Source organism: Cnephaeus nilssonii (genome assembly GCF_951640355.1).
Source record: "Cnephaeus nilssonii genome assembly, chromosome: 15".
Lineage (NCBI taxonomy): Eukaryota > Metazoa > Chordata > Mammalia > Chiroptera > Vespertilionidae > Cnephaeus > Cnephaeus nilssonii.
The window spans coordinates 70,166,614-70,188,230 of record NC_137086.1 but is presented as its reverse complement, the minus strand read 5'-3'; the positions used below and the strand labels follow the sequence as shown (position 1 = coordinate 70,188,230).

Genomic DNA, 21,617 nt, shown 5'->3' with positions numbered 1-21,617 from the left:
TGTAGCCTGGAGTGGAGCCAAACCTGCTTGCTCTGTGGCTGCCACCATTTCTGTTTGGATTTATGTATCCTCTATTATTGAAACTTTGTTGCCTTGAGTGGAGGCCTAGGCTGGCAAGGGCAGGCAGATAGCTTGGCTTCCTCCATTGCCAGCAAAACCCAAGCCTCCCTCCTGCTCTCTGTGGCTGTAGCCATCTTGGCTGGGTTTATTTGCATATTTGCTCCTGATTGGCCGGTGAGTGTGGCTTGTGGGTGTAGCGGAGTGATGGTTAATTTGCACATTACTCTTTTATTACACACACACACACACACACTAGAGGCCCATTGCACAAAGATTTGTGCAATAGGCTTTCCTTCCCCTGGCTGCCGGCACCGGTTTTCCTTTACTCTGGCTGCAGCGGAGAAGTCAAGCCTCTTCAGTCTTCGCTTGGTGACTGTGTATGCAAATTAACCCACCATCTTGGTTGGGTTAATTTGCATACTAATGCCTTATTGGCTGGTGGGTGTCACAGAGGTACAGTCAATTTGCATATTCTCTTTTATTAGTGTAGGTAAACCCAATTCACAGAATGCAATGCACATAGTAAAACTTCATTAAGTGGAACCAAGGAAGATCAATGTGACGGGTAGAATGCTGTAACTTTATTTAACCTATCAAAAGAGTAAGAGGCACTGCTTGGCACAGAATCACACAAATGCTCCCGTGTTCATTCAAAGCACCATGAAGCTCACTTCTACTCCAGTTACAGTCAGTAAGCAAGTGATATTTTTAAAGGGCTAGGCTTCTGTCTCTGTTTCCCTAAACCTTTTAAAAACTTCTATTTAACTTTTGTTTTTAAACGTTGTGAAGCAGTGACGTTCTAATTAATGAATTTTACTACATTTGGGAATTCATATTTTAGACACTGCTTTGACATCAAAATAATATGAATTCAATACAAAAATCAGTTTTCCACCCAGAGGTCAGACTTTTTTTCTGAGAACTGTGTCAATTAGTTAATGCAAATTAAAATCTGATTTTCCAACACTAACTTACATGTTTTATGCCTCTTTTATACCAATCTCTGCTGTTTGAATATGTTCATGGAAATACAAAATAATTTTATCTTCTCCAAACAAAGTGCCTGGCCTATATGGCTCAGTGGTTGAGCATCGACCTATGAACCAGGAGGTCAAGGCTCAATTACCAGTCAAGGGCACATGCCCGGCTTGTGGGCTCAACCTCCAGTAGGGGGCATGCAGGAGGCAAGTAATCAATGATTCTCAGCATTGATGTTTCTATCTCTCCCTCCTCCTTCCTCTCTGAAATTAATAAAAACATTTTTTAAAAAGGAAATGACTCAAAATAACCATATGGCTTTATGACGATAAATTATTCCATTATTATATCCTTTAGGGATTATTCCCTCCAACAGTATGGACTCTAAAACGGTGACTTTTCTAGATAAAAATAGCGTGAGTTCCTAAGCTACCATGAAAACCGTTATTCTGAAGTCACAGGACTAAAAAATGCCCTTTTGAAAATGCTACCTAACCTTTAAAGTCAAATATACTGAAACCAGTAACATTATAGGAAGGTCATCAATGCAAATGAAATCAGTAAAAACTATGACTATGTTCTAAGACTTGAGAGAACTATGCTAGTTACTGTTACCCTCTAGTAGCACTTACCTAATACAATTCAGACCCGGGCCAAAGACAGTGAGAAACTACACTTGGCAAACAAATGAAGTTTCACATCATCCTGAGGACTACAGGAAAAGTTATGTTTTAATTTAAAATATACTTTGACCAAAAGAAAAACTGTCCTATACTCTGTGAGTAACCCCATATTGCCCACAGGGAGGTTCAAGGGCAGACAGAGTTACAGTACTGAAGCTGCTAGTATGGTCAGTCTCAAGAGGCTGAAGGGCTAGTGCCCACCTTGGAAGAGAAATCTGGCAAGAAAAAAGCTTATTCCTTTTCTTCTCCAAATGCGGTTAATAAAGCAGACAGCCTCACGGAACTTACTTCAAGTACTTACTCTGCTTACAAGTTTTATTTACACAGCAATTGTTAATGGTGGCATTTAGTGAATTCCTTGTATTTATTTTGTGTACGTATTTATACTTTAAAGATAAAGAAAGTGTATAATACTAAAACGAGAAAAAGAAATACAGTCACTTAGGTCCAATTCAGGAGGCAAGTCCACAGAAGGAAGATTAACTTCAGCCAGGCCGGTACCCTCCATGCGATCACTACCAGGACTCACAGTCCTGCCAGCAAGGCCCCAATAGGAAGGAAACAGTTATCAGAGTCAACATTAACCTTAAAACATTCAGAAAAGGCCAAAAATTTAAAAAAAAGAAAAAAAGAATAAAGATGAAGGAATTTGCATTGCCTTGCAAATATCAAAACATTTTGTTGATAAATAATTGCTATTCACTAAACAATCTATACTAATAAAAGAGAAACATGCAAATTACCGTCACTCTACTATGCTACCAGCCAATCAGAGTGAGTATGCAAATTAACCTGAAAACATGGCAGCAGCCCCACCCCCTGCCACTCCAGGCCTGTGGGGGTCGGAGAAGTCGGGCGCCAGCGCCTGAGGCTGGCTGCAGCCCGGGAGACGAAGAAGCCACCTGCCCCCTGATCCCAGGCCACAGCCAGCCAGAGAAGTCACCCACACTGCATCCCAGGGAAGACAGAGAAGCTGCCCGCCTGCGGTCCAGGTGCCAGCACCTGTGGCTGGCTACAGCCTGGTAGACGGAAAAGCCGCCCACCCCGCAGTCCTGGGCACCAGTACCTGCACCTGGCTCTGGCCCGGGAGACGGAGAAGCCGCCCACCCCGCAGTCCCGGGTGCCAGCACTTGCGGCTGCAGCCCAGGCGAAACCACCTGCCAACCATCCCTTGTGGCTGCAGCCGGCCTGGGCACCTATGGCTGACCAGAGGGAGGGAAGCCTGGATCCCGGGTGCCTGTGGTCAGCTGGAGGAGGGAATCCTGGGTCCCGGATGTGGGGCCGAGGCAGAGGTGGTTAGGGGCAATCAAGCCAGCAGGGGAGCAGTTAGGGACAATCAGGCTGGCAGGCAGAAGAAGTTAGGGGCAATCAGGCAGGCAGGTGAGCGGTTAGGAGCCAGCAGTTCTGGATTGTGAGAGGAATGTCTGACTGCCAGTTATCCCCTAAGCCTAAGGGGTCCCAGATTGGAGAGGGTGCAGGCCGGGCTGAGGGACACCCTTCCCTCCCCCAATCAGTGCACGAATTTTGTGCACCGGGCTACTAGTATTAGGATAATTGGTTAAACATTTAGGGGAAACTGTAAGCTCGATCTCCCCTTAAATTATGTGCATTAAATATTAAATGTAAAGTACAAAACCACAAATATTAGTTATAATTTTAAATTTTGTATCTAAGAAAAATACCTCAGAAAGTCAAAGTATACAGAAATTGGGGGAAGGGGGTGATATTTAATACATATGACAAAGACCAAAGTGCTTAGAATCAGTATGAAAGATTAGTTTCTCTATAGAAAAATAAGCTAAGAATGAAAGGGACAACTCATAAAAGAAACAAATGACTGACAAATATGAAAAGAAGGTAATCTCATGAATAATAAAAAAATGCAATTCAGCCCTGGACGGTGTGGCTCAGCTGGCAGGGTGCTGTCCCGGGCATTGAAAGGTTGCTAGTTCGATCCTATGCAGGAGGCAGCCAATCAATATTTTGCTCTCACGCTGATGTTTCTCTCCCTTCCCCTCCTCTCTCTCTAAAAATCAATTAAAAAATCTTTAAAAAAAATGCAATTCACTCTGTTTTATCAATCAGAATGACAGAAAACAAATTAGACAAGCGGTATGAAGATGTTATGTACTGACAAAAGCCACACACAGGGTGTGGCTTGAAGAAATTACTCGAGTAAATCCAAAATGCAAGACTATGCATCTGTACAAAATTATATATCTACTCATACAAAAACATAGTCAGACGCTAAGAAAAAAACAGGTTACCTAGTAGCACATAAATGACATTCTCCCCATCATCAAATACACAAAAAACCTTCAAAAACATATTTATCAAAATGTTAAAATGGTATTTCCAGGTGTGAGATGATGGTTTTCATTCTTCCTTAGTTTTTCTGCATTTCATGTTATTTCTCCTTTTTCAGTGCCCAATGTCGGCTTGTTCTGTGATCTGCAGCTACTCACCGAGCAGGGCTGTGCTTTCCCCGGCGTCGTCTTTAGGGTGTGCGCTGCACTGCGGCGTGGGGTCACTGGAGGGCGGCGGCGAGGGGCTCCCGACACTCCTGTCTTCGCTGCGAACAGTGGCACTCACACCCGCAGCCACAGCACCCTCAGCAGCGGGCACCTCCGGGGCAGCCTCAGGCTCTCCCTTGGAGTCAGAACACAGGAAATGTCTTTTCTAAGTCCAACGACCAAAGCTCACTTATCACCTTTTGTTCATAATTCACACAGTTATCGTATTTTGTTCATAAATGTTTACTTATACACAGAATATAGCAAAAAGCACACGATACCTACTTTATCTAGCATCATCCGACAGTGAATTACTTCTCAAAAAGCAGCTTCCCAAGATCTGGCCACTTTCATTCTAACCACCATTTTCCCCTGATACAAGCAACGCCACCTTTTTTATCATTGTTGCCAGGAAGTGAAGCTTTATTACACACACTCTCCTGCCTTCTGGAACAGAGGATGGGGACCAGCCGGCTGCCTGCTGCGGCCACGCCCCTCCCTGCAGCTGTTCACAGAGCCCTGGACAGGGTCCACACTGGACTTGGGTTCATTTAAAAACATCGGCTGTCCATTTGCCTCTAACTCCCCCTCCTCCCATTTGCTGCTTTAAAGAAAATAAAATAACGAAAGTGAGGACCAAGACTCTAGAATGATTCCTACATTTAAGTCTCAACTTGGGGGCCATCCGGAAACCTTGTTTGACTGAGGCCAGAGTCGCAGCTGTGCTGTGATTGGATGAAACTGCTGGGTAAGTGGCAACGAAGGGAGGGTGACGGCGGGTTTGTGTGAGCCCTGGCTGAGACGGTCACCTTGTGCTTTGAGTGACAACCCTGCACCCCCTCCCCCTCCACTCCCGTCTGGGCTCTCAGGGCCGAGGGCCTGCTGGCCTGCAGCTCCACCTGTGTTCTCGAACCCACCTCCTGAGTACCCCAGGGCACATGGCTGCTCTCAGTAGTGGAAACCCCAGAACATGACCCTGATACCTCACGCCAAACCCTGCTGACAGCCTTACTGTCCAGACCCGCTCAGCCCATTCTGACCATTTCCCAGGCATTTCTCTAAGTGCCTGCAAACTCTGCTCCCGCCGGCTCAAACCCCACATGTTCACAGCCTGCAACACGTTACTCCTGGTCCGCAAACCCTACCACCCAGCGGTGCCCTCAGAGAACGGCTCCCCGCCCCGCACCCTGCACTCGGCAGTGGTCCCGCTCCCCCGGGGCTCCGGGGACCGCTTTGTCCTGCTGGGCCTGGGTGGTGCCCTCGCCCCACCAGTCCAGAGAGTGGAAGCGCTGTGTCTTATTCATCCCTGTCTCCCTGGGGCCCAGATGAGGTCCAGCCCCTAGACTGCTGCCCTCTGATAAAGGCTGGCCGAGTCAATGCCAACAGTGGTGCCGGCTGCTCACCAAAGACCACCTGTGGTCTGCGTGACGGGCAGTGGCTGCGCTAGGCCGCGGACATTCCTTGGAAACAACAACTAGTCACAGCTGCTACAGAGAGTGTGTCGTGACCACCCAACACTGGAGGGGCCGACGACCTAAGGAAATGGCATACTTGTCAAAAGATTTGAAAAGTTAAAGGCAAGACAAGTTAACGACTTAGTCCGATTTAAAGTTCCTACAGGCTTCTGTCCTTCAGAAAGAAAGTGAGCTTCCTGGGGACACGGAGTCTAGCTTTCCGACATTAACATTCTAAGAAAGCAACCCAACCTGATGTAAAATGAAGAATCCTGACTTTTAATATATGAATTTCCAAAACCAAAACTCATGAGGATTAAAGTCTCAATACTGCCCTGGCTGGTTTGGCTCAGTGGATGGAGCATCTGCCTGCGGACTGAAGGGTCCCGGGTTCGATTCCGGTCAAGGACACATGCCTGGGTGGCGGGCTCAATCCCCAGTGTGGGGCGTGCAGGAGGCAGCCGGTCAGTCGATGATTCTCTCTCATCATTGATGTTTCTATCTCTCCCTCACCCTTCCTCTCTGAAATCAATAAAAATATATTTTAAAAAATAATTTAAAAAAATAAAGTCTCAATACTAATTGTCAGTGAAATCCCTTTTATACTGATTTTTAGAAATGCAAAGCAGGTCAAAAATCACTGACTCATGAAGTGAGTTACTTGAAATGAGCGTCAGAGTGCATCTGAGGAAGGGGAGGGAGGAGGCCACTCTGCCAGCTCCGTGTCCCTGCTGTCCCCGACGGCACAGCCTCTCGCCAGAGCAGAGGAGAGGAGCAAGCTCCTAGGAAAGCAGGTGCCGCCATGCTGAACAGAGGCATCATTAAAAACTACGAGTAAACGGATGTCAGGAATCCCGGAGAACAGTTCTGGAGATTTAATGCCCCGAGAGCTGTCCTTGAATGCTGACCCTCCCGTGCGCCCTGCGAGCGCATTCCAGACCTCACGCCTGAAATGCGTGGTTCACAGAGAATTATGCCGGCTATTCAGGTGGTGCTCTCTTAACCACCTTCGGCAGAGAAGCGAAGCTACAAGATGAGAAAACGCCCAACACAGACTCCTCCCTCTCGGCATCTTCACCCGCAGCAGAGCAGCGTCCGATCAGGGGAGCGCCGCTGTGCAGCTGGACTAGCATCACCCGTCAGCAGCGTGAGTTTCTCCTAAAACTCTGTGTTCAACTGAGAGGCTCAGTCTCTGTCAGGAGGTATCTTGTTTGTTCATTTTGCATTTTGGAAGTTAAAATATCTTTTTATCTTATGAAATTACTTTAAATTATAGGCATCAAGTTTTTGTTTATGTTACTTGGAAAATAAAAAGTTGGCAAAAAACCCAACTCTAAAAATATGTTTAGCAAGAAGAAAAAAAAATTTTATATTATTTCTTTCAAAGATCTTTATCTCAAAACTAATGACTGTCAAATCAAGAATATTTGGAAACATTGACTTGATTATATAAAGATTCTAAAAACAATAAAAATAGGACAAGCCAGAAAAACCTGTTTCCTTCCCTCCATTTGCCCCCTTTTGGACAGGACAGTAGTTAAGAGCTTGGACCCTGGCACTGAGGAAACTTGCTTCTGAAAGCTGACTCCCCATTAACTAGCTGTGTCCTGGGCGAGCCACTTGCATCTCCTAAAGCTGAGTTTCTAAGAAGCAAACAGACCCGGCAGCACTTGTCCTAGAGGCCTGCTCTCTGCGGAGGGCCTGGGGCCCGCCCACGGCCTCGCGGAGGGGGCAGTCAGTGCGGGGCCACTCCCTGACAGGACTCTGGCCCGGCCTCGGAGAGCGGCCTCAGGGAGCCCTGGCCTCGGCCTCCTCCCCGCAGGACGTGCCCCTGAGCCGGAGCCACAGGCCGCCTGCGCTCCTCCCGTGGGACCTTTCCCCGCCGCGTCACCGGGGACTGGCCAGCGCACACGCTGCAGTGCGTGTCCCAAACACACCCTTCCAGCGTTCCAGCTCTCTGAGGAAACAGCGTATTCTTCTACAATCACAAATTAGGTCCCTCCTTTTCTTTGGAATACCCTAAGATTTCATTTTTAACAAAAAGGAAAATTTCCTCAGAGGAGTCTCTGGTCAGTAAGGACACGCACCCTCAGGAAGCAGGGGGCAAAGACTGAACAGAAACAAAAGGCAACAAACCCAGAGTCCCAGGGCTTTGATGACGTCGAGCTTACACATCGGACACGTGTGGTGATCAGAGAGCCAGGGGTCAATGCACACTCGATGAAAAATATGCCTGAAAAAGTAAGTCGTGTTAATGTTTTACAAGCAACACTTACATCTTATCAAGGAAACAACACATTCTAACAACTTATCTTCTCATTGCAATCAAATAACATCCCACCCAACCAGCATGGCTCAGGGGTTGAGCATTGACCTACGAACCAGGAAGTCACGATTCAATTCCCAGTCAGGGCACAGGCCTGGGTTGTGGGCTCAATCCCAGTAGAGGGCGTGCAGGATGCAGCCAATCAATGATTCTTTCTCATCACTGATCTTTCTCCCTCCCTGTCCCTTCCTCTCTGAGATCAATAAAAATGTATTTTTAAAATAATGCAAATAACACTCTAGTCTATTCACTTACCCTAAGTTCTTACCTAGTCTATTTTCCATGTTAAACAGAATCTTACAGAGAAACTTCCCTTTTATGCCACAGAAAATATCATGGTTTACTTTCACATTATGCTAGGTTGTATTTTTGTGTGTTTTTGAAGCCCTTTGGAAACAAACGTGGCATAAGTAAACCAACATTAAACTAATACAAAACTGATAGCATCTTATATCTGTCTATAAAATGACTCAAATGGAAATACAGCAAAATATTAACCTTTTGCACTCGGATGTCGAGTGTGACTCGACACCGTTAGCATTAGAATAAAGGAATCGAGAAAAAAGCAAGCGAGTGCAAAGGGTTAACAAATCATCTTTGGGTTGTAGTCTTAAAAAACATTTTCTGTAACAAACACATCACTTTCAGAATGAAAACAAATCGCATGCACATTTTTTCTTTTACTGACTTGTCTTAGTTGGCGTTTATGTGGTGAGGTGAGGAGGTGAGAGCACAGTGCTGGATCAGACAGGCTGGGCCCCAACACCACGCTGTGACCTGACGCTGTGCCTCCGCACCTGTCCCGAGCCCCCTGCTCCGGCACCAGGGCCCACACGTGTGTGCCTGCAGCAGAGCGGGCACACAGACAGGAGCTGGGCACCGCAGAGCCTGCTGGTGCGGTTAGAACAGCAGCCCACACGCACACTCCAGTCCAGCCTCTCTCCTGACCTCTGCATCCTCAATTTGAAACTGACTCACCCAAAGGAATTATTTTTACAAAAACTTGAAAAAAACACATTGGAAAAGCCATTCAATAAAGCACCAGAGAAAATGGAGGAAAAAGTCAAAACCCCAAGAATCTCAGAAAGAGACGAGGAGATGTGTGCATGTCACACGTTTGCTTATGGGGGTCCGGTAGAAACTCCAGCTCCACTGTCAGGAGGTACCTGTTGCTACACAGAACAGGAAATCAGCCTCAGCTTGCTTCTCTGTGAAGACTTGTCCTAAACCAGCCTAGAGTTAAAAAACCTTTCTATTTTAATAACTTCCTCGCCCTAGCCAGTGTGGCTCAGTGGATAGAGCACCGACTGTGGACTGCAGGGTCCCCTGTCCGATTCTGGCCGAGGGCACATGTCTCCGGTAGGGGGCGTGCAGGAGGCAGCCAACCGATGACTGTCTCATCACTGCTGTTTCTCTCTCTCCCTCTCCCTTTCTCTCTGAAACAATACAAATATATTTACAAATTATTTTAAATTTTCTAGAGGACATGGGCAACATTTAATACTGACTCCAATTCATTAAGTACCCATCGCACCAACCCCCTGTAAATGCCTATAGATTTAAGTTATACATCTTTATTGAGGAAACTTTTATTTTGTTATTCTGATATTTATTCATTTCTTCTACAATTATTGAAAACTTAATGCACTATAAAATACTTGTTTATATATTAAAATACTTTGCAAACATAAAGCAAATGTAATTATGGGTTACAGTTCATCATGGGAAATGCTTCAATAATTAATAAATAATAACAAGAATAAACTCTGTGTTTCTCGTACTCACACTGTAAGCCTACTTTGGCCTCACCTGTATGAACTCCTCCTGACTTGCTTCTAATAGCTGTGAACTATAATTAAAACTGGTCACACTTGAACATATAAATTTTGCACAACCTTCTGCTAACAAAGCAATTTTTAAAAAGAGGTATCAAATATCCCATCATTAAAAAGGAAACATAACTCTCTGTTGCTAAAACAATCCAGCCCTAATGTACGTAGAGTAAGGGGGGATATTTACCGTATGCAACCCCCCGAGGGACCAAGCCCAGGGTGCAGGCAACAGCAAAGCACCGCCTCCCCTCCTCCCGCCACCCCACCCCAGCCCCGGGCCTGGGCCTCGCCTGTCGGGCTGCACTCCCTCTCCTTACACAGCACCCCGGAAAGAGCCGATCCATGACAAAGACACAGCAGGGGTCTCCCAGGTCTCCCCCCAGACTCCTGAGCCAAGCATTTGATCGCTACAGGACACAGGGAACCGTCTTTGCTAGAGGAGGAGGCCACGAGCCATCACGACAGCGAGGTGTTCATGTCCTAGAGCAGTGATGGCGAACCTATGACACGCGTGTCAGCACTGACACGCGTAGCCATTTCTGATGACACGCGGCCGCATGCCAAGGATGAAACATTTGTTGCTCCTGAGGATGAAACATTTGCGACTAGAGTCTTGGAGTTAGTTTTTTCCTCAAAGTGACACACTCCCGAGTTATGCTCAGTTTTTTGGCGAAGTTGGACACACCAAGCTCAAAAGGTTGCCCATCACTGAGCTAGAGACACGAGACTCCTGCGGCCCGGAAGCCGGATTCATTTAAGCCGTGAATCAGGAGGTAAAAGAACATACTTGCACGGCAGGATTCTGATAACATCCTTCACCTTAAAATTCTCAATGCACACGGCACAGTTCTCAGCGTCGACGTCGAGTCCCTGTGGAAAGAGGAGGAGTTACTAACCCGGGCCCAGCAGCATGTCCTGCGACAGCCCCCTGACTCCTGCGTAACTGGGGTGGACTCCAGTTCAGTGTTACTTGGGTACAGCCTGAAACTGAACAAACCGTTTCTACTTGGCACTTCCTTTTTACCACTGTCAAGAGCATATTTAAAGAATGTGGCTGAAAAGATAAAAAAGTCACTGACTATCTAATCAGACACAAACAGCGTTTATATACTAGGCTAGTGTTCATTTTTTAAAGTGTTCATGTTTTAAGGGCTTTAAAATGCAAATACCTGCTTTACTATGACAAAACTAATTATCGTCGGGAAGTCTATGAAGAGGAAGAATATCCAGCAGGCTGCTTGTTTTCTGGGATCACTAGAAAGAAAAACTAGAGCTCGGTCATGAGAGGCTGCTAAAGCCGTCAACCTGCACAAGAGGAGGTGCAGCGGCGGTCTCCGGAAATGCCTCCGCTGTGATGACAGAATCACACAGGGAAACATCACCATTTTCTCACCTATCGAGTTAACAAGGTAAAAGAAACGAAAATGGCAGGGGAGACGCTGTCTTTTGACAACATTTCCACTTCTAAGAATCCATGGGTCAACCTCACTACCCGACACTTTCCCGGTCCCTCGGGGTCTACCCACCGGGCCTCATCCCATCAACCACAGCAGGTGGGGCCGGACGACCCTCTGACCCAGAAAGACCAAGGAGACGCTTATTCCCAAGCTTTTGGGACGAGGATTCAGGAATCACCCATCAGTCAGGTGGCTGAGACTTTGGCAAGTTAATTGTATGGAATTCAGTTAGACCGTAATTATATTAAAATACATTTAGCCATGTGTATCACTTGTTAACAAATAAGCAATAAAAACTGATTTTATATGTAGATATGGTTATCAAAGACTGTATTAAAATGAACTTTATAGCAACACTTAAATTATGTTACAACTAAAGTAAATATCACTCACTATTTATCATATGCCATGCAAGATGATGAAATCATTTTTAAAGTCTGTAATGACTTAAAAACGTATACATGACTGTGAACGAGTCCACAAGAAAAGAAGAGTTGGAAAACAAACACTAGTCTCCAGAACTGGACAAGATGTAGAGTTAAGAAGACCCTGGCCAGGCAGCTCAGTTGGTTAGAGTGTTGTCCCAGTACGCTAAGTTGGGGGTTCGATCCCCAGTCAGGGGTCAGGCATATACAAGAAGCAACCAATGAATGAATAAATAAGTGGAACAACAAATCAGCGTTTCCTCTCTCCCTCTCCCTCTCCCCTAGGCCTGGCTGCTGGCCAGGGCCTTCCTTTGTTCTGCGCCACCTCCCCCCCCACCCCATCAGCACTCGTCAAAACGAGCAGTTGCATTCTTGAGGGGATAATCTGCATATTAGTCTTTTATTACACAGAATGTGTGTGTATATATACTCTGAGTGGCCAGATTATAATGATCTCTGAACGCATAATAATCTGGCCACTGTGTGTGTGTGTGTGTGTGTGTGTGTGTGTGTGTGTGTGTGTGTGTATTAGAGGCCCAGTGCATGAATTTGTGCATGGGTGTGGTCCTGCCAGCCTGGCCAGGGGGAGGGAACATGGGCAGTTGGCTGGCCTGCCTGCTGGTCGAGGGGACAATTTGCATATTAGCCTTTTATTATATAGGATATACACTGAGTGGCCAGATTATTATGCGTTCAGAGATCATAATAATCTGGCCACTCAGTGTATATGTGTGTGTGTATGTGGGTATATATATATATATATATATATATATATATATATATATATATATAACAACATTTTTGCATACAAGTTTAAAACATAAAATTGTCAAAAAAATTCATTTGTATATCTCATGGGCCACTTATATGGATCCTCTTTTCTAAACCACTATTTTGACAACTTTCAAAAACCACTCCATGGAAGTATATTTTCCAAAATGTTCTGTATAGAAACAGGATACTATCAATTTACTTATGTTCTCAAAGTCTCAACTCAGTAAATTATACATATTAACCCTTTGCACTCGCTTGCTTTTTTCTCGATTCCTTTATTCTAATGCTAACCGTGTCGAGTCACACTCGACATCCGAGTGCAAAAGGTTAATCTGTCTTCTCACGGAAGGGTGAGAAATCCTGCCACGGAGAGTGGAAGACCTAGTGCGGGAGGCACGGAGACGGCGTGCCCATGCACCAAGGGCGTGGCTGTCACGGCCTTCACCACTGGAGACTCTCTCCCCAAGGACCTTGCTTTATAAACTGGAGGCCAACCTTAACCTTTAAGAAGGGAAATGTTTTTTAACTTTTTCTCTTCAGTACATCTGTAAGAGCCCGTGCATAAACTATTCAAACTCAACTGCTACTACAATGTGAAGGCTTTAGGCAAAGAATGGCAGCCAACAATACAATTCCAGGAATTCTATATAATAAAAGCCTAATATGCTAAGTGTCCAGTCATCCATTCAACCAATCAAAGTGTAATATGCTAATGGTATGCTAAGGCCGCTCAACTGCTCGCTATGACGTTCACTGACCACAAGGGGCAGTCAACTGGTCGACCAGTCGCTATGACGTGCACTGATGTAGGAGCTGCCCCCTGGTGGTCAGTGCGCTCCCACAGGGGGAGTGCCGCCCAGCCACAAGCCAGGTTCACGGCTGGCGAGCGCAGCAGCGGTGGTGGGAGCCTCTCTCCTGCCTCCGCAGCAGTGCTAAGGATGTCTGACTGACGGCTTAGGCCCGCTCCCACCTAAGCTGTCAGTCGGACATCCCCTGAGGGCTCCCAGACTTCGAGAGGGCACAGGCTGGGCTGAGGGACACCCCCACTGAGTGTACGAATTTCATGCACCGGGCCTCTAGTATCTTAATGTGAAAGTCATCACATAAACCATTAATATCAGATTCCAAAGCTTTCAAACCAAAGGTCTATAATTTAATGTGTTATTTCTATTTTGATTCTTTAAGTAGGTCTGAGGAAGAAATAAATACAAGTACAGTTTGTTTGTTTTTTAAGGCGAGACTAGAGGGTGAAATAGATTGAGTCTCAACTTAGTGAGATAAAATGAAGATCAAAACTGAACAAACCTACAGCTATGTCAACATAGCTATCAACATTTCATGGCACAAAAAACAGACTATTAAAAGAATGAACACTGTTGTGTTAGCAAATGTTTTCCTTTTAAGGAATCTACCCTCCAAAATTTGAGGTTCTAGATCCAGGATCTGTCCAATTCTAAAAATGGTTAAACTGTGGTATGATTCTGTCCTGCTGAGTCTCAGGTTGGCCATGTAAATATGTTTCTTTTGTAAAAAAGTACTTTTACAAACATCATTTCTCCCCTTCTTCACATATCCAAGGAATTTGAGAGAATACATATCCAAGGTATTTGAGAGAATAAACAGTCCCAGATTCAAAAAAGATAAATTTAAATTTCCAAGGGTCTGTGGTAGGGACTTTAGCTTCTTTATCTTCTTTAGCGTCATCTAAGTCTGACCACCAGGTAGAGGTTTTCGATGATGGACATACCTGCATTGCCCAGGGTGTAGCTACCAGCCACTGTGGCTAATGGAGCATTAGAATGTAGCTAGTGCGGCGAAAGAACTGAACTTTAGGGTTAATTTAATTCAAGTAGCTGTGTATGGCTCGTGGCTACCCTAGGCTGAAAAGCTCATCACATATGCAACCGAATTATTTCTGACAACCTTGCTCTAAAATTAACACATATAAAATGAGTTAGTATTCACTCAACTAGTTAAAACTTCATGCGCTCGACACTGTGAATATAGCAGACTGGAAAGGCTTACTTAGACACAGACAGACATATACTCTAGTCTAAACAAAAACAAAACAGAAAGCACAAACCACAAAAATATTACCTTTTCTCCATGCTTTATAGTATGAAGTGGGAGCTGGCCAATAACTTTCTTGGTTTCTTTTCTATGGCTCTTAAGTAGGAAAAAAATTATTATTATTGAAAATTTATGTAAAATCATTATTTAAAAAAAACTCATAAAATATAAGGAAGCTTATAGAAGAAATTCATTTAAAAAGCCAAGTTAAATGACTACAATGAAATAACTTTAAAATTACCATTTGTCTTAATGTATAGAATAAGCACATATAACTTAAGAGCTATTTGATCAAGAATACTTATTTTCACTTAGCATAACACCCTCCAGATCCAGCTATGCTGCTGTACATGAGCCAGTCACGGAAAGACAAATACCATGTGATTTCCTTACATGTGGAATCTAAAGGACAACACAAGCAAACACACATATGGAAACAGACTCAGAGACACAGAGAACAGACTGAGGGTTGCCAGATGGAAGGGGGGTTGGGGGACTGGGCGAAAAAGGTGACAGGATTGAGAAGTACCGGCTGGTAGTTACAGACTAGTCATGGGGATGCAAAGTGTAGCACAGGAAATATAACTAACGAATGACCTGGTGCATGGATTTGTGCACATTGAAAGGAAATTAATTAGAAGGTGGCCAGTGGGGTGGGACTGGGCCAGACACGCCCTGGAGCCAACATCCCATGGACTCTCCCTGGCCAGCCGCCCCTGGGGTGATGACGTGGCTTGAAGGGCATCTGCGGAGTGAGAGGGGTCCCCGGCCTGGCCTGCGGGGATCAGGCTGAAACCGGCTCTCCGACATCCCCCGAGGGGTCCCGGAATGCGAGAGGGCACTCTTCAAAGTTGCGGGCATACAGGGTGTGGAACACAAACACAAGTGTGCAGTAAACCAGATTCAGGGCTGACAGTGCCCCAGCAACAACATAATCCACGGCCGACGGTGGAATCGCGCAGCCCCATGAGGAATTGGGCTCCCTCCTCTCTGGCTTCGGGGTGTGTCACCTGAGAACCACCGCTGCCAAGTCACTGCAGCTCGGCAGCTCCTACATTGAGCGTCTGCCCCCGTGGTCAGTGTGCAACATAGCTACTGGTCAGACGGACACTTAGCATATTAGCCTTTTATATATATATATACTAGAGGCCCGGTGCATGAAATTCGTGCACGGGGGTGTCCCTCAGCCCAGCCTGCACCCTCTCCAATCTGGGACCCCTCAAGGGATGTCCGACTTCCCTCTCACAATCAAGGAATGCTGGCACCCAACTGCTTGCCTGCCTGCCTTCCTGATTGCCCCTAACTGCTTCTGCCTGCCAGCCTGATTGATGCCTAACTGCTCCCCTGCCAGCCTGTTTGCCCCTAACTGCCCTCCCCTGCCAGCCTGTTTGCCCCTAACTGCCCTCCACTGCAGGCCTGGTTCCCCCCCAACTGCTCTCCCCTGCAGGCCTGGGTCCCCCCCAACTGCTCTACCCTGCAGGCCTGGGTCCCTTCCAACTGCCCTTCCCTGCAGGCCTGGTCACCCCTAACTGCCCTCCCCTGCAGGCTTGATTGCCCCCAACTGCCCTCCCTTGCAGGCCTGGTCCCTCCCAACTGCCCTCCCCTGCTGGCCATCTTGTGGTGGCCATCTTGTGTCCACATGGGGGCAGCCATCTTGTGTGTTGGAGTGATGGTCAATCTGCATATTACTCTTTTATTAGATAGATAACTATGAATAGTGCCAGGCGAGTGCTAGAAATATCGGGGCGGGGGGGAGCACTTTATAAAGTATATGTTTGTCTAAGCTGTACAAAACAATACTGAATGTAAACTGCAATGGGGGGGAGATACTATTTTCAATTCCATGCCTAACAAGAACCCAATTCCAATTCTTACCTATAATAATCAAAGGGTAATATGCTAATTAGACTGGATGTCTTCTGGACGTCATTCTGGACGTCTTTTCTGACGAAGCCTGGGTCCTGGGTGCCTGTGGGCGGGAAGCCAGCCTGGGTCCCGGGTGCCTGCCAGCAGCCAGAGGAGGGAAGCCCTGGTCCCGGGTGCCGGAGGGAAGGAAGGCCTTCTCTTGCACGAATTTTCGTGCATCTGGCCTCTAGTGTTTAAATATTGGCTACAAAGTAGTAAGCTAAGGATGGGGCTACCTCCTATTAACTTTCCTAAGAGGAAAGGGGCTTCCTAGCCAACAGCAGAAGATGACTCAGAAATGCCCCTCTCATGCCTCCAGTCAGGAAGGGTGACTTTTCCAGACAACAGAGACCAGAGTGTGAAACCCGGTGTTGGAGCTCTGACTCTGCAGCTGCTCCACAGGAGACAGGGAGCCCCCTCCGGTCCTCCCCGGCGTAGGGCCCAGAGTCCTCTTGTTGAACAGAACCAGGTCCCCTCTACCTCATGCCCCTTTGTCATTCCATTATGTTTGCAAAACATGCAAAAAGTGACCTGGCTTTAAAGATATCTGATTCCCCACAGAACAGAAAATCTTAATACATTCTAATTTAAAAGTTATTTGCAGAAAAACCATCATATCAATACTTAACTATTATGAGTGAAAATGAAATTAAGAATAGGGTCCAATACAACTTCAAGCAATATATATGGAAAATATCTACAAACTATCTTTTAAAAAGCAAAGTTAAAAAGGATTATCCATAATTACCTGGCTTCCAAACTGTGAGCCAGTATAAAGGAAACGCTGTATATAGTAAAATATTAGCCACGCTAATGAGATGATCATCATGGTGATGAAGGCGATGGCCACGAACACCACTGACTGGCCACTGATGAACTCCTGGACATGGCGGGTCCCAACCCCTATGGTCATTTTGACTTGAATTTCTTTTTGTACTAGATCCAAAATTTCTTTGCCTTTCGAGTAGCTAACCATAATGACCACTATATTTCCTGTTCCTGTAAAAAAGAACAAAGAAATCAATATAGAGAATGCAAAATAAGATAGAAAAAGTTAAGAGAAACTTAAGAATAGTATGACTCATCCATGCATATACATCCAAAAACTTTGATAAAATGGGTAATTTTTAAGGAAAACATAGTGGTCCCACAAGAGAAAATAGAGTGATTACATGAGAAGTAGAATAAATCAGTAAGAATTGCCTCCCCAAAGAACAAGAGCCCCACTCAGGTTCATGGGTGAATTCTACCACCAAACCTCTTAAGGATGAGCAACACCAATGACATTTAAATTGTTCCACAGCTGATTTAAAAAATACATTTTAAAATTAGTTCTAAGACAATAGAACCAAACTTGGTAATAAAAAACAAGCAAAAGAACCACACAGCCCAATTTCACGTATGAATATTACTATCTCATGCCTAAAGCATGTGCACTACACTAAGGGAGGCAAGCTGAGGATGTCTCCTGTGATCACTGTTATTTAACACTAGAGGCCCGGTTCATGAAATTTGTGCATTGGGAGGGGGGGCTGGAGGGGGGGGAGAGGGATCCCCTCAGCCCAGCCTGCACCCTCTCGCAATCCAGGACCCCTCGGAGGGTGTCCGGCAGTCGGACATCGCTCTCACAATCTGGGATTGCTGGCTCCTAACCGCTTGCCTGCCTGCCTCATAGCCCCTAACCACTCACCTGCCTGCCTGATCGCCCCTAACCACTCTGCCTGACTGCCTGATCACCCCTAACCGCCTCTGTCTTGGCCCCTGCCGCCACAGTTTCGTTCGGAATTGCTTTTATTATTATAGATCGATCTGACAGACAATGAACAGATAATAAGACAAGAAAATAAGAGAAACAGCAAAGGAGTGAAATAATCAAGTTCATGAACATCTCTGTAAGTTAATGCAAGAACAATAAAATGTCACTTAAGGGAAAAATAATCAAGAATGATAAGGCAGCTGAAACAGGTTTGGCTCAGTGGATAGAGCGTCGGCCTGCGGACTCAAGGGTCCCAGGTTCGATTCCGGTCAAGGGCACGTGCCTTGGTTGCGGGCACATCCCCAGTGGGGGGGGTGCCAGAGGCAGCTGATCGATGTTTCTCTCTCATCGATGTTTCTAATTCTTTATCCCTCTCTCTTCCTCTCTGTAAAAAATCAATAAAATATATTTTAAAAAAAAGAATGATAAGGCAAACTTTTAAACAGTGTTTTACAAGTCTTTATATTTAAAGTTATTAAAATAGTGTGATAGTAACATATGAGATAACAAGAATGGGGCAGAATAAAAAGTCCAGAATTTAGACCACAAAACATAAAAGAAATTAGGAAATGATAAAGGTGGAATTTCAGCCCTGGCCAGTTTGGCTCGGTGGATAGAGCATAGGCCTGTGGACTGAAGGGTTCCTGGTTCGATTCTGGTCAAGGGCACATGCCTGGGTTGCGAGCTCGATCCCCAGTGTGGGGTGTGTAGGAAGCAGCCATTTATTATTTTTATTTTTTAAGTATGGGGCAATTGGGTATCACCTGAAGAAAAAAAGCTATTATCCCTTCCTCACAACTTAGGCCAAAAGAAATTCTAAAGATTTAGAAGCAAAGATTTAAATATATTTAAACAGTAAATATAAAAGAGCTAGAAGAAACATGGGAATTTAAATATATATGATATTAAAGAAAAACCTTTCCAAGTATGAAAATCCACCCCAAATTTTCTTTAAAGAAAAAAAAAGGGGATCTGACTAACCATATATAAAAATGAAAAAGTTCTACATGTCTAAGGAGCAAAATCAAGGAATCAAGATTAAAAGAGCAAATGGGCAACTGTGGAAAAATACATGAAACATAACAAAAACAAAACTAATTTCCTATAAGAAAAAGAACAATAGAGAAACAAGGGAAATGAAGTCAATGTGCAGAAAGGAAAATACAAATGGGTTTTATTTTTTTAAATAGCAGCTTTAGCAAGATATAATTCCCACGCCACAAAATTCACCCTTTTTAATGGGTCCGATCCAGTGATTTTAAGTATATTTACGAAAGTATGAAAGCATCACTGTCTAATTCCATACCATTTTTATCACCTCAAAAAGAAGCTGTACAGTTTCTCTCTAGTAAGTGGATTTTAGACATATGAAACGTAGTGGAATAGATAAAAACACTTCACCTGTAACACTGCCAAAGACAAGCGTGTGTGACACACTGTACGGACAAGAGAGCGCACAAATCTGCACCCTTACACACCGAGGTTCGCGCATTACTGCAGCCTGGGGTGGAGGGCAATGGGTATCAACACGTTTTCTAAACACACGTCTCTTGACCCATTGACTCCACATCCAAGAACTTAATGGCACAGATATACGTACCTATGTACACGTGAGGTACCTATAAAGATATTGAATGCCAATGTTTTTTCTATCACAATCTAAACACCCATCAGTAAGAAAGCCACTTATAATAACAGTGTCTGTACACAGATGGAGGCAGCAGCTCTGTCAATACGGATAGCACTCAAGCTACACAGAGGAGAGAAACGCATCATGTCACACTGCGTGGACCAGAGATCTACATGGCTGTATCAGTCCAGGGGGCCGAAAGGTTGGTGACCGCTGGTCTAGACCACCTCTGGGAGGCGGCCCCAGAGACTGCAGCCTCTCTGAGAGGAGTTGGCATAGGAAGAATTCTGTACTGTGTGCACATATTACTACCCAAAACTTAATTTAAAAATCCATATATAATGTTTTCCGGCATTACACTGAAACCACACTGTAACACCGTTTTATCTTAAGAGAGAAATTTAATCTGTAGCAAATCCACTGCGCCGCTCGCCGTGGAATTTAATTACTGAGACACCAGAAGGGCACCGTTCTCAGTGGCCCGTCTGGAAGCTGATCCTGTGACTGGGCCTAAAGCAGCACTTTGAAAGAACTGACGTTGTCTCAGCGCTCCCACAACCACTGGGCATTTCCACCTTCAGGAAACAAACACCTGGTAGCTAAGAAAGACACGTACAGAAACCACTATGCTGGCTCCACCACTCGTAACCACATGGCACTTCACAAGCCCAAAGCCCTTTATATAAAGCTCCTCTCTGCGGAAGTTTCAGGAACATACTAATGCAGGAAGACCAGCCTCAGTTCACAACCTTCACACAGAAAACAAAACTGTCTCTGCCATGCTGACAGCCACACTCACACCCAGCACCGCTGCGGCGTTCTCGTGACAGTGCAGAGCTCTGGAGCACTTCCCGTTCACATCTCACTCGAAGCGGAAAGAGGCCACGCGATCATCTTACAGAGGAGGCTCGGAAATCTTAAGAGCTGCTCAGTGTCGTCCAGCACCCGGAAAGGCCGGGTCTGGAAAAATCAGCACCTGAACCGTCATGGGGGACACAGGCTTCCGAGGCACAGCCTGGGTTCAACTTCATTCTGCTACTCCTGTCCGGGTCAGGAGAATGCAGCTTCTCTGAGAATATGTCTTCAGCTACAAAACAGAGAGGAGGATTTTCTATTTTGAACTGTCACTTGTTTAATAAGGAAGTGGAAAACCGAGCTGCAGAAATGAGGTGATTGTTTTACCTGGGGAGACAGGCATTTCAGTTACATCGTGGAGGACCGGAAAGGTTACAAGCAAAGGAAATTGTGAAACCACCCAGGCTGTGAAACCAACATAAAAACATATTTGGGATGGTAACTGGTCCGGTTTGGGTGACGGAAGGTATTACTCTCATTATCCTAGTGCCTCGCTGCTGGGAACCAATTCCAGCATGTCATAATTACAAGAGTTTCACCAAAAGGTTGTGAAGCTTGGGGAGCTCAACAAGGGTTGAGTCAAATGTTGGAATGGCTAAATGGCACTTCCCCCAAACCTGAATAGGATTGTCTGCTGCCAGACAGCTCAGGGCATTTTATTACCTCCTGTTGGCCAAACACCTGGACAGCTAGCTGTGGGCTATTCCCCGAACTGACAATGCTTCTAAACCAGTGATGGCGAACCTATGACACACGTGTCAGCACTGACACGCGCAGCCATTTCTGATGACACGTGGCCGCTGAGGCGGCCACATGCCGAGGATGAAACATTTGCGAAATGTTTTTTCCTCAAAGTGACACACTACCCGAGTTATGCTCAGTTTTTTGGCGAAGTTTGA

At 45.4% G+C, this 21,617-nt stretch overlaps 1 protein-coding gene across 1 annotated transcript in view; it reads right to left on the bottom strand.

Moving 5' to 3' along the window:
- Positions 1-21,617, bottom strand: part of RNF149 (ring finger protein 149) — a 39,722-nt gene that overhangs the window by 5,655 nt on the left and 12,450 nt on the right. The window contains exons 2-6 of the mRNA XM_079792900.1: positions 17,226-17,476; positions 14,600-14,668; positions 10,634-10,716; positions 7,825-7,921; positions 4,187-4,370 (exon numbers count right to left, since the gene is read on the bottom strand). Coding sequence (XP_079649026.1) covers positions 4,187-4,370; positions 7,825-7,921; positions 10,634-10,716; positions 14,600-14,668; positions 17,226-17,476 — 684 coding nt within the window. The remainder of the gene's footprint in view (positions 1-4,186; positions 4,371-7,824; positions 7,922-10,633; positions 10,717-14,599; positions 14,669-17,225; positions 17,477-21,617) is intronic.